Here is a 14,106-nt window from a genome sequence, read left to right on the forward strand (position 1 = left end):
TGCTTTTTCCACGTCTAGTGACAGTAATGCTGTATCTGCTGCTCCTTTGTCCTCATGTCATATTAACATTATGGAAGCCTTGCCTACCTCGTACGAAGCCATTTGGATCTTTGTCAGTAATGTCTGGCATTATATTCTCCAGTCTCCTGGCTATTATTTTACTCAGAAGTTTTAAATCCACATTTAATAGACTGACTGGCCTAAAGTTTTACACTTGTTATTTGCTTTGCCTGGTTTTGGCAGCAGCGTGATCAGAGCTCCTCTTAAGGATGTTGGGAGGATTCCATTGTGAAAAGATTCCTTCAACCTTTCTAACAGTGGTGTTAACAGTCTATGTGTGAACTTCTTATAAACCTCTATGGTATCCCATCTGGTCCAGGGTTTTCCTCCTTTGATGTCATCAATGGCTACAGATCATTCCACTAAAGTTACATCTTTCTCCACTTCTCCTTTCATTACGTCTGCTATCCTGGGGATTTGAATTTTGTCTAAGAAATGATTCAGTTCAGTTGTGTTTGGGTCAGTTTCTGAGCTATAAAGCTTTTCATGAAATGTCATTGATTTCCACTGGGTCCACAATATTTCCATGATCCTTTGTAGTGAGCTTATGAGTCTTTCATTCTGTAACTGTTTGATGCACCATGCCAGCACTCTGCCAGGTTTTTACCGTGATCGTAGAATGTCTGCTTCAGTCACAATAAACTTGATAAAGCTTTTGTAGCAGATATTTCATTGTACTGTGTTTTAAGCTGAACTAATTCTTGGTGAGTATCTTTAGACCCTAACTGATCATATTCTTCTTCTAGTTTTTCTTTCTAATGATTTTGTTTTCCTGTAGGTTTCTTTGGCTTTAGAACTCGTAATGTTAATTATTTGTCCTGAATAAAAGCCTTAAATGCTTCCCATCTGATAATCCCTGAGGTTTGGGTTGTATTTGTTTCAAAATAGTATTTTATTTGTTCCTCCAGGAAAGTGACAAAGCCAGTATCTGCCATCCCTTTAGTTTAAATCTGCATTTAGGAAGATCACTGGTCAATCTGGGATCATAACAGACTAAAGAGGTTGGAGCGTGGTCTGACAGGAGGACGGCATCGTAGGAAACATTCTTTATTTGACATCTTAGTAGTGCTGAAAGCAGAAAGAAATCTATGCAGGAATATGACTGCTGTGTACTGGAGGAACATGAGTGTTTTTTCCATTCGCCAAACATCAACTAGATTCATTTCTTTGATGAAATTATGAATGACTTCTCTGCTTCTCAAATGTGATTGGTCCATTCCTGTACTTTTGTCTTTACGTGGATCTAAAGTGAAATTAAAGTCGCCTGCCATAAAACAAGCTCCAGGTAAAGAAGCAATAGTAAGAAATAAGTTCTGGAAAAACTGGGGTTCATCTGCATTTGGAGCATAAATATTGATCAGAATCCTCCTAAAAGCCAATCTAAATCTAACTGTGATGCATCCCCAGCTAAAATGAAATCTGATGCGTCTCCACTGGTCAGTGTAGCAGGAATTCAGTCATTAGCCAGAGCTAAGAACACAGAGGAGAAACCTGAGATCAGTGCTGTTCTTCAGGAAGAATTGACTCAGATAAAGAATAAAGAAGATGAATGTGGACTGAACAGAACCTGACTCAGGATCAGGCTCAGTTTCAGGAGACAGTGATGTAGAGAAAGGACTGAGTCATGATGAGTTGATGAACAATGATGAACAGTCTGGGCGTCCTTCACCTGTTTTTATTCACAGTGATCAGACAGAGGAGTCAGAACCTTCTAAACTAGTCCAGCTTCCCCTAAATGCATTGTCATTCCCACAGCTGTGTGTGCACGTTAAACATGTACTGCTGAACCTTACAAGCTTCATGTTTGTGTAGGTCAGCAGACACAGATTGTTCCAAGAACAATGATTTGTTGAAATATCTGACATTTAGTCAAAGTTCAAACTTTACAGTTTTTGACCAAATAATGAAATAAAACATCTCAGTTTGGATCAGAAATCTCTGAAATCAGCTGTTCCTGAAAACACAATATTTCAGGAATATTTCATGAGGAAAAATCATCCTGTGATGGATTTTCTTCCATCATTTCTGATGTAGAAATGATGTGGAAGCCACAGGTTGTGGTGTCTGCTGGATGTGGAGCTCCTCTCCACTAACCCTGGTCGCTCTGTTGGAGAGAAGAGGATCAGACAGCAGGGGGCGTAGTTGTGATGGAGGCTTTAATAGCTGCAGCTGTTCCTGCATGTCCAACCTTCAACAGCAGCAAAACAAACAGAATCCTTGTGTTTGTCTGTGTTAACATTCACTGTGGACTGTTGATAAAGTGGCTGAGATGAAGCAAACATACATGTCACACATGCTGGAACACGCTTCAAAACAGCAGCATTCTCCTTCCATTCATGGAGCAAAAACAAGCACTAAGCTCCACGTGCAGCTGCTAACCCTGAGGAAATGCTAGCATGTCCCAGTGCACAAACACAGAGCTAGCTGGGCTCATTTTAAAGACATGAAGGTTGAAGTGAAGCAGAGCTCCTGCAGCCACACTTTGGACAAAATGCAGGAAAAGAAAAAGAAAAGCTCTGAGCAGCACAACTTTGTGACGTCTACAAACGCTCCCTCAGAGCTGCTTTGACCCTCGTGTCGTCCTGAGGCTCAGATTGACCCGTTTGAAGTTTAAAATGTGGAGAAAAATAGAGATTTACACGGAGAAACTTCTGATGTCCACATTTGAACATTTCTGCTGGAAAAAAGAGAAAAGTTCAAAATGTTTGTAAAGAACATTCACATAAAAATCAACCAAAATCCAGTAAATTCTCTGGATTTTGGTTGATTTTTATGTGAATGTTCTTAAAGAAAATATCAGAAGTTTTACTGATAAATATGGAATCACTTTAGATATTTTTAGGGTTTTTTTTTTAAAGATTTTTACTCATTTTTGTAAATTATTTACAAGAATTTTCTTGCCAAATTTGGGGGATTTTGTTTTATTTTGAAATAAAACTTTGAAGGAATTATTGGAATTTTCTTCCTGAAGATTTTTACACATTTTCAGAAATTTGTTGAATTTTTTTGCTGAATTTTTGCATTTTTTTGCTGAATTTTTGTCTTTTTTCAGATCAGGAAACAATATTTGTGGTGAATGAAGACAACAGGAGGGTTAAAGTCAGACGATGGCGTTGGTTCTTCTGGAAGTAAATGTGAATTTTTCCACCATAAAGTGAGAGAAAACTCAGTAGATTGTGGTCAAAGAATGTGTCAGAAAGCCAAAGAATGAGAAAGACACTTGATGAATGATATGAATGAGTGTTGTAAAATGAATGTGTTCTCTGAGAGGAAGAAAGAAGAAGTGATTGGGTTCCAATCTAAAGGAGATGAATTGGATTGGAATAAAGCACCAGGTGCATTTCTAGCATCCAGAGCTAAATGGATGGAAGATGGGGAGAAAAACAGTTCCTATTTCAGTGGATTAGAGAGAAATGCAATCAGCCTCTAAATGTTGATGATCAAACTGGGAGCAATCCAGAAGAAAGAGCAGATGAAAGATTTAGATTCTATCAGCATTTACATTCAGCAGCTTTTTCTTTCAAAGTCAAAGCATTTCTTCCTCAGACTGACTTTAAAAGCACGTGTTTGGAGAGATTGATAGAGCTGGAATGAAAATGTCTTTGGGGAAATCAGCGGCTCCAGATGGACTTACAACCAACTTTGATCCGTTTTTCTGGGCTCATATTAGAGAAGGACTGTTTGAAGCATTCAAAGAAGCTTTCAATCAGGGAGTCACACTCATTTTAGTTCAGGTTCCACATTTAGCCCAGTTTGATCTCAAGTGGGCCGGAGCGCTTTTTACTACAAAAGTCAGATGAAAAAAGACACAAAATGAGACAAAAAGCAGAGAAAATATTGTGAAAATGAGACAGAAAAGGACCAAAGAACAATCTAGTGTCTGACTTTGTGATCACGGTCTAGAAATGGTTTTAAATGGATCCTTTGACTCATTTCCAATCTGCAGTTCATGTCTTCTCTGGAATTTGGACACTTTGATGATGATTGATGGATTGTGCTCATTTGGTAGAGGATGCTGCTTTTACACTCTTTCTACATTCATTGAAAGCTTCTGACGAGCTTCAGCACCACTTTATTTGACATTCACTGCATTATTTTGGATGGAAAATTCATTCATATGCTCTCAGTGTTGTCCAGCAGAATTCCTTCAATGTGGAACTACTAGAAGATGAGATGTTAACAGGAGCAAACACCAAGGAGACCCATCAGTCCTCTGCTGTTTATTATTAGCTCTGGATATCAACCCTCCTGTTGGCTTCATTTACGCCACCAAAAAACAGGAAAAAAATCCAGAAATTCAGCAAAAAAAATTCACCAAATTTATGGAAATGTGCAAAAACCTTCAGGAAGAAAATTCCAAGAATTCCTTCAAAGTTTTATTTAAAAAAACAACAAAACAAAATCCCTCTAATTTGGCAGGAAAATTCTGTAAATATTTTTCCAAAAATGAGTAAAAATCTTCCAAAAATCCTAAAAATATCTAAAGTGATTCCATATTTATCAGTAAAACTTCTGATATTTTCTTTAAGAACATTCACATAAAAATCAACCAAAATCCAGAGAATTTACTGGATTTTGGTTGATTTTTATGTGAATGTTCTTTACAAACATTTCTTCTTTTCCACCAAAAAATGTTCAAAAATGTTCAAATGTAAGGAATCAAGGAATCATTGAGAAGGATTTGACAAAGAAACACATTTAATCCATGAATGTGAAAACATGTTTGTGAGGGACAGAGTCATGGAGAGACTCAACCATCTGTTCAACACTGTTTCTGTACCAGGAGGAGACTCTGGAGACGAGACTCAGCACAGAGACACTGAGGAACCAAACCTGGACCAGAAGAACCTAAATCCAGGATAGAGAGGTTCAGTGAATGTGGTGTTGAAGGTGTGGAGGAGGATCAGAGAGTCAGAGGAGACTCTGTAGAAGGACAGAGTTCCAGCAGGAACGTCCACATAAACTGAAACTCTGTGAGAGACTGAGGAGGACCTGATGAATGTTTCACTGTTATTGTGAATGACAGAGTAACCATCATAATCAGAGCAGATCAGACTCCAGGACTGATCATTAAATCCAAACACACAGTCATAACTGTCTCCTTTCCTTCTGATTCCTCTGTAACTCACTGATATATGAACCTCTCCTCTCCACTCCACCTCCCAGTAACAGCGACCAGTCAGACCAGTTCTACACAGCAGCTGATAACAGTCAAACCTGTCTGGATGATCAGGATACCTCTGATCCTCCTCCACATATGTCACCTTCCTGTTGTTGTCAGACAGTCTGAGGTTTCCGTTTACTGTGTTTGTATCGACTGTGAGTTGACAGGAATCTGATGGAGAGAACAAACACAACACAGCTGCAGTTATTGATGGATCATGTGATCAGTATTAAAGCTTTGATGATGACCTCAGAGATGTGACACTTTGAAGATGCTTGAATGTGCTGCTTTGTTTCCATCAATCCATTCAAACACACTTACACTTCCTCAGACCTGGTGTCAACCATGGGACTCCAGCAGGCGTCACCCTGAAAGGAGGAGGACGGTCAGAGCAGCAGAGACTCTTTCAGCAGCACACATGGACGTTACATGGCTCTCACACTGTTCCACTGATAAAGGACCAGAGCGTTCATAGAGGTGACATCATTCTCCCAGACTGATACAAACTTCACTGGCGCCATGACTGACTGTACAACTTTAAATCATTTTCTACAATTGTGCAGCAAAACAGAACTTTTTCTTTTCTTTTTCCTCTTTTTCAGTGATATCACTCTATGCTAGCCCATTGCCTTAAATCCCTTTGGAACATCTCATTTAATGAACTAGAACATCAGGTTATAGGTGTCGCTGAGCTGCCTTTCCTTTTTGTGTGTGTGCCAGAATATACATAGCTAGAAGCTTAGAAAGCTTTTTGCTTTATTTCTTCTTTTTTATGTCTTTTTCACTTGTCTCACTCAATGCTAGGGGACTGAGGAATAATGTAAAGCGTAAAGCTTTATTTTTAATGTTAAACAGCTGAAAACTGATTTGGTTTTTTCCAAGAATCACACTCACTTATTAAAGATGTAAACTTGTGTAAAAATCAGTGGGAAACGACATGTGGTGATGACATGGACAGAACATTCTGCTGGGGGATCTTGTTTAAAGGGGAGTTTTCCTGGAAAATTGATGCACTCTGTGACAGTCAAGCTCATTTGATTTGTTTAATAGTAGACTGGAATGGCAAAGCAATGATTATTGTTCATTTGTACGCTTATAATTCTACATCAGAAAAGGATAAACTTATTCCTACAGTAGACTGTAAACTTGCAGCTCTAACTCAGACATTCCCTGAGGCTTACTTCATTGTAGGAGGTGATTTTAATGTGCTCATGAATGAGGTGATGATAGATGGCCTCCAGCTAAATGCTCACAGCCAAATGTTCACTTCAACTCTTTCATTGACAAGTATGATTGATGTGATGTATGGAGAGAGAAGTTTCCAAATACTTGGAGGAATAAAAATGGCTCCAGACAGTCTGGCCTGGATTACTGGCTGCTCTCTAAATCACTTTCTAAAGACAATATTCCAATCAATGTCCTACCCCCCCCCATTAACTGACCATAGAGCCATCCTTAGATATTTACATCTCCTTCCAGGAATGGTTGACACCAAGCAATTCTCTGATTGGAAGATGAAGAGCTCTTTATTGAGGCATGACAATGTCAAACATCAACTTAGTACAATTATTCACTTTTATTGGTTAAATGCTCTGAAGGAAGGAAATGATGGAAAAAATTGGGAACTCCTTAAATTTGAAATGGGTGGATTTTTAAGAAGATCTGGAAGTGAGTTAGCCAAATGTAGACGCCAAAATGAGGAGAAAGTAATCACAGATATAATGTCCTTGGCTAGCATTGCACCAGAAAATCTCTGACATGATGAAAAATGAAAATGAATTGAACTTCTAAACACTTTAGATGATATATAGAAGGTTAAAGCAGAGGCTGCTTTTGGTAGATCCAGACTGAAGTGGCTTGAACACGGTGAACAAATGACTTCCTGTTTCTTTAAAGTGGAAAAAACTCATGCTAAGTACAATGCCATGTCTCAACTGAACATTGATGGAGTTGTGACTGAAAGTAAGAGCAGTATTTCTGAGTTTTGCTCTCTTTATAAAACAAAGTCTGACAAAGATGCAATGGATAGACTGTTTAATGTGTTGATTTTACAAACTCTATAACGGAGGAAGAGCGGTTGATGTGTGACACCCCTCTCACACAACAACAAGTATTAGATGCAATGATGCAACTTCAGAGTAATAAGTCACCTGGAGTTGATGGATTGTTTCAGAATTCTAGATAGATTTTGCTGAACTTTTGGCCCCATTTCTGTTCAAAGTTTTCTGAAGGTATTAGTAAAGGGACTCTTCCAGCAAGTATGACACAAGGCTGGATGACTTTAATTCCTAAACCAAAAAAGGAGCCTCTCTTCATTGATAACTGGAGACCAGTTTCATTATTGAACAATGACTCTAAAGTTCTTGCTCTTGTTTTTGCTAAAAGATTTAAAATGCTCTTAACTCTATTATTGATGAGAATCAGTCTGGGTTTATGAGTAACAGGCATATTTTCAATAACATGAGGCTAGTTTTAGACCTCATAGACGATGCTGACCTTATTAGGGATGACAGTTTCATTTTAGTTGGAGACTTTCACGAAGCCTTTGATACAGTTGAACACTCCTTTATGTTTTCTGCTCTTAACAGCTTTGGTTTTGGGCCATACTTTTGCAGTGTGATGAAAACATTCTATGCTGGCGCCAATAGCTCGGTAAAACTGAGGAATGGCACAACTCAGAGATTTTGTTTGGAAAGAGGGCTAAGACAGGGCTGCCCTGTCTCAGTTTACCTCTTCCTGGTTGTTGCTCAAATCTTTTGTCATTTTGTCAAATTCTGTCAGTTGGAAGGCATCTCTATTGCTGCTAGAAGCAGACTTTGAAGTCAGTTGGCTGATGATACAGCCTTGTTTTTAAAGAATGCCCTACAGATAAAGCCTGCAATTAATGCAATCCACATGTTTTCTAAAGCATCAGGTTTGTACTTAAACCTAAATAAGTGTGAGCTATTCGCTCTCTAAAGTTCTGATAGAACCTCAATTGATGATATACGAGTAAAGAGTAAGGTTAACTATTTAGGGATTACTGGAACTAAAAATCAGTGAGAGAGATGCCATCTCAACTTTGAGCCAAGGATTAAAAAGGTGCAGAATAAATGGAAGCTTTGGCTACAAAGAGACTTCTCACTTAAAGGTGAACTCTTCTGTCAAAAGCTGAGGGAATTTCCAGACTTGTGTATGCCGCCTCCTCACTGGCACTGGACTGTAAAACTGTCACATTTATTGATAAGATGCTTGTTCATTTTCTGTGGAAAAACCGGACACACTAGATCAGAAAATCTGGAATTCTGAACAACTACAAAAATGGAGGCCTCCACTTTGTTGATTTTTCAATTCTAAACAATGTTCTGAAGATCAAATGGTTCAAATCTTTCTTAAAAATGATGCATCTTTATAGAACTTTATTCCTAAATGTGTATTTCATCAAACTGGAGGACTCCCTTTTCTGTTGGTTTGTAGCTACCAAATAAACAAGATTCCCCTAAAATGATCCAGTTTTCACAAACAGGTTTTGTTGTCGTGGAAAACGGCCTACAAGCACAATTTCTCTCCACATGGGTATTATCTCTGGAATAATGGGGATATACTGCATCAAAATAAAAGCATCTTTCTCAATCGCTGCTTTAACAACAAAATGGACTTCGTCTCACAGCTTCTGACCCCTAGTGGCCATTTTATGAATGACACTGAATTCTGTGAAAAGTCTCCATTCCCTTCAACACTTGAAGAGTTTCCAAAGGTCATTAGCTCCATTCCAGCTGCTGTTGTGACTCTGTGCACTGCCTCCTCTCTTGCAGCAGATATACATGTTGTTAATCCATGTGACACTTATTGTGGCTAAATATGCTTTGGGACGGCAAAGAACAGCAACAGAGCTATACGTGCACTGTTCCAAAGAGAAACGACAACAAAACCTGATGTTATCCATGACTGGAACTCTTTTATTAATAATATCTCTGGTCTCAGGTTTGGCTTTGACCTCACAAGTTCATGTTAACAAAGTTAGGGACATTTATGTTAAAATCTTGCATAAAATCTCAGTAATTGTTTCCTTGCTGAGTAGCGATGACCCTGACCATGGCCCTGTATTGCAGGAATTCACTGACTGGTGTTCCACTTCCCTTATGCACATCAATGTGTCTAAGACGAAAGAAATGTTTATAGACTTTAGGAAACATCAGTCAGTCTTCCCTGCTCTTGTCATCAAGGATCAAGCCGTCGAGCGGATCCAGACTTATAAATATCTTGGCACTAATATTGATGACAAGCTGTCTTTCGACTTTCATGTCGATGCTGTTTGTAGAAAGGCGCATCAACGCATGTATTTTTTTCGGAAATTTCAGAGTTTTAAGGTTGATAGTACTCTTATGAAAATGTTTTATTCTTGTTTTATTGAGTCTGTTTTAACCTTTTCTTTTATCTGCTGGTACAGCTTACTTTCACTTAAAAACAAAAACAAATTACAGAGTATAGTGAGAGTATGCAGCAACATTGCAGGTATTAACCTCAACAATCTTTCTGATGTACATTAGCTCAGAACCTTAAATAAGGCCCGCACACTCCTCACTGACCAGAGCCACCCCTTGATTGGTGAGTTTGTGCTGCTCCCATCAGGCCACAGGTACATCCTGCCAAGATGCAGGACAAATAGACTTAAACATTCCTTTGTCCCTGCTGCAATTGTCCTGCTAAACAAGTGACTGACTAACCCGTTTGTGCTATCCATTGTTGTTATTATTGTCTGTGCTTGGTACTCTGCGATGTGATTGTTGTTGACTTGCTCTGCTGGCTGTATAGTAATTTGCCCCACGGGGATAATAAAGATTCCTTGAACCTTGAATCTATCCTGTTAAACATTCTATGACTAAGTTCAAACGTGATATAGATGTAAGATGTTCTTTTTGCTCTGAACAGCCAGAAACAGTTCCACATTTTTTATTATTGTAGTTACAGCAGAAAAATGTGGAAGGAAATTTAAAATTTTGTTCAGAAAAACTAAATCTGCAGATTGATTTGTTCTACAAACATCATTTTTGGAGTTTATGCACAGGATGGATATGAAAAAGACAAGGCCTTTATCATCAATCTCATATTAATATTAGTAAAATTTAACATTCATAAAGAAAAATTCAGTCATCAAAAGCCAAATTATCTTGTCTTCCATAAAGAATTTGAATATTATTTAAAGTCAATAAATAAATATCTGATAACCAGAAAGTAATAAAAACAGTTAACATTTGTAAAAAAAATTATTTGCTATAAATGTTTACATTTACTCAGCTGTTTTTTGTTTGTTTTTTGTGGTTTTTTTTTAGTTTCCTTTCTTTTATTCTTCTCTTCCTTTTTCCTTCAAAGTGATTTTTGTTAACTCTGTCACTGTTTGTTTCAATATCATGTTGATGTTGGATGTTACCTGTGACTTTTGGAAATCAATTTTTAAAAAAGTTTACCCTGCTTCCTGTCTTTGAGCTAAGCTAGGCTAACAGTTTCCTTTCCGTCATGGTGCATAGCTGAGCTAACAGTGTTCTTCTGCTTCCACTCTTTGTTGTGAGCAAGGCTGATCGTTTAGTGAGAGTGTCTGTCTGTCTGTACCTCAGAGTGTCTGTCTGTCTGTACCTCAGAGTGTCTGTCTGTCTGTACCTCAGAGTGTCTGTCTGTCTGTACCTCAGAGTGTCTGTCTGTCTGTACCTCAGAGTGTCTGTCTGTCTGTACCTCAGAGTTTCCAGTCTACAGTGTGGATCCTCCACTTTAGCTCTCAGCATCTTCTCTCCTGAGTCTCCTGGATGGTTGTAGCTCAGGTCCAGCTCTCTCAGATTTGAGGTCTTCAAGCTCAGAGCTGAGGCCAGAGAAGCACAGCCTTCCTCTGTGACCAGACAGCCTGACAGCCTGCACACACAAAACAACACAAACCTGATGGACAACACTTGGATGGATGTTTCTCTCTCTCTTTTCTTCTTTGTCTTTCAGATACATTGTGCTGCACATTTCATGAGTCTCAAGCAAATCAACAATCTCAGCAATGATTAGTGGGATTTAATCATGTCAAAAATAAACCCTGACAAAGTCCTGCACAAGTTCAGTAAAAGCTCATTTGATGAATCCCATCAGCAGAAATGATTGTACTCAGGTTAGCTGTTTATCCACTGATAGAAATCACATCAGTTTCAAAGTGTGAGTCCTGACCTGAGAGCTTCCAGTTTACAGTGTGGACTCTCCAGTCCAGCAGAAAGAATCTCCACTCCTGAATCCTGCAGGTTGTTGTTAGTCAGGTCCAGCTCTGTCACACTGGAGGACTGGGAGCTGAGGACTGAGGACAGAGCTCCACAGCTTCTCTCTGACAGATTACAACCACTCAGTCTGAAGAGACAAAAAGCACATTATACTGATGAAACAGCAGCAAAATGAAAAAGGATCTTCAGTCTCCAACTACTTACACAACTTTCTTGGAGGCTTTGACCACTGGCAGCAGCCTCAGAAGAACCTCCTCAGAAGCAGAGTATTTCTTCAGGTCAAACACGTCCAGATGTTCTTCTGATGACAGTAAGATGAAGCCCAGAGCTGACCACTGAGCAGGGGACAGTTTATCTGTGGACAGACGTCCTGATCTCAGGGACTGTTGGATCTCCTCCACTAGAGAAACATCCTTCAGTTCATTCAGACAGTGGAACAGATTGATGCTTCTCTCTGCAGACACATTCTCACTGATCTTCTCCTTGATGTACTCCGCTGTTTTCTGATTGGTCTGTGAGCTACTTCCTGTCTGTGACAGCAGGCCTGGTAGGAGATTCTGATTGGTCGGCAGTGACAGACCCAGGAGGAAGCGCAGGAACAAGTCCAGGTGCCCGTTTGGACTCTGTAAGGCCTCGTCCACGGCTCTCTGGTAGAAACCTCTTGAATAACTTTGGAACATTTCAGACCAACAGGATGTTGTTTGTTGTTGTTCTTCCAGGAGGTTGATTCCAGAGTCGATGAAGGTCTGATGGACATGAAGAGCAGCAAGAAACTCCTGAACACTCAGATGGACGAAGCAGAACACCTTGTCCTGGTACAGCCCTCTCTCCTCTTTAAAGATCTGTGTGAACACTCCTGAGTACACTGAGGCTGCTTCCACATCGATGCCACACTCTGTCAGGTCGGACTCATAGAAGATCAGGTTTCCTTTCTGCAGCTGATTAAAAGCCAGTTTTCCCAGAGACTCAATCATCCCCCTGCTGTCTGGACTCCAGTGTGGATCTGTCTCAGCTCCTCCATCATACTTGACCTTCTTGACTTTGGCCTGAACCACCAGGTGGTGGATGAACATCTCAGTCAGGGTTCTGGGCAGTTCTCCTTCCTCTCTGCTTCTCAGCAGCTCCTCCAGAACTGTAGCAGTGATCCAGCAGAACACTGGGATGTGGCACATGATGTGGAGGCTTCGTGACTTCTTCATGTGGGAGATGATGCTGCTGGCCTGCTCCTCATCTCTGGATCTCTTCCTGAAGTACTCCTCCTTCTGTGGGTCGGTGAACCCTCTGACCTCCGTCACCATGTCCACACAGTCAGGAGGGATCTGATTGGCTGCTGCAGGTCGTGTGGTTATCCAGAGGCGAGCAGAGGGAAGCAGCTTCCCCCTGATCAGGTTTGTCAGCAGCACATCCACTGAGGTGGACTCTCTAACATCAGTCAGGACCTCATTGTTGTGGAAGTCCAGAGGAAGGCGACACTCATCCAGACCGTCCAAGATCAACACAACCTGGAAGTATTTAAAGCTGCAGATTCCTGCTGCTTTGGTTTCACTGAAGAAGTGATGAACAAGTTCCATCAAGCTGAACTTTCTCTCTTTCACCACATTCAGCTCTCTGAAAGTCAATGGAAACATGAAGTGGATGTCCTGGTTGCTTTTGTCTTCAGCCCAGTCCAGAGTCACCTTCTGTGTTAACACTGTTTTCCGATGCCAGCCACTCCCTTTGTCATCACTGTTCTGATTGGTCCATCTCTTCCAGGTGAGCCTTTAAGGATGTCTTCTGCTCTGATGCTTCTTTCTGCTCTGTCTGCTTTCCTGGATGCTGCTTCAATCTGTCTGACCTCATGTTCATCATTGACCTCTGCAGTCCCTCCCTCTGTGATGTACAGCTCTGTGTAGATCTCATTCAGGAGGGTCTTCTGTCCTGCTTTAGCGATGCCCTCAAACACTCTCTGGAACTTCTTCTTCAGACCACGTTTAAGTTCACGTCCACAAACTCCAGCAGCAAGTTCTGAATGAAAACACAAGAAAGAAAGAGTGAAGTAGAAGTAACCTGGATATTAAAGCACCAAAGTAGCAATAAAGTGAAGGTGACAGTTTGTCCCCTGAAGACTGATTGTGTGAAGATATTCTGAGACTTTAGTAAATGTTCTGTTGATCAGCAGCTTCAGTCTTTACACAAATCCTCTTACTGCTCTGCAGACAGTCAGCCAGCTTCTCCTGCTTCATCCTCCTCAGGAACAACACTGTGATCTGCTCAAACATCTCTCTGCTGCTCCTCTCATCTTCATCACCACCCTCCAACTCCTCCTCATCCTCCCTCTGACTCTCTGAGGAGCATTCTGGGTAATCTGGACTCACAAGCTTCTGCATCTTCTTCAGCTCCTTCTTCACAAAAGTCACCATGTTGTCCTCCAGCAGCTGGAACAGAGAAATGTGTCAATGAGTCCATCAGAGTCAAATCATGGAGCCAAACATCAGATCCATGTTGGACACACTGACAGTCCACTGGTCTACAAAGAGCAGCATGGAGACGCCTGAACACAACAGATGGAGAACAACTTGTTGTCCATGAACTCACCATGAATATGGAGTCCAGGTGATGCTGCTGGACAGACTGAGCTCTGGGTCTGAGTTCTGCTGCTCCACTCTGTGGATCAAC

General features: G+C 40.4%; 1 protein-coding gene across 1 annotated transcript in view; it reads right to left on the reverse strand.

The window, feature by feature from the left end:
* Nucleotides 1-4,740: 4,740 nt before the first annotated feature.
* LOC127531941 (NLR family CARD domain-containing protein 3-like) overlaps nt 4,741-14,106 on the reverse strand; it is a 119,478-nt gene continuing 110,112 nt past the window's right edge. Inside the window, exon 12 of the mRNA XM_051942471.1 lies at nt 4,741-4,908. Coding sequence (XP_051798431.1) covers nt 4,866-4,908 — 43 coding nt within the window. The 3' untranslated portion in view covers nt 4,741-4,865. The remainder of the gene's footprint in view (nt 4,909-14,106) is intronic.

The sequence above is a fragment of the Acanthochromis polyacanthus genome, chromosome 22 (genome assembly GCF_021347895.1).
Source record: "Acanthochromis polyacanthus isolate Apoly-LR-REF ecotype Palm Island chromosome 22, KAUST_Apoly_ChrSc, whole genome shotgun sequence".
NCBI lineage: Eukaryota > Metazoa > Chordata > Actinopteri > Pomacentridae > Acanthochromis > Acanthochromis polyacanthus.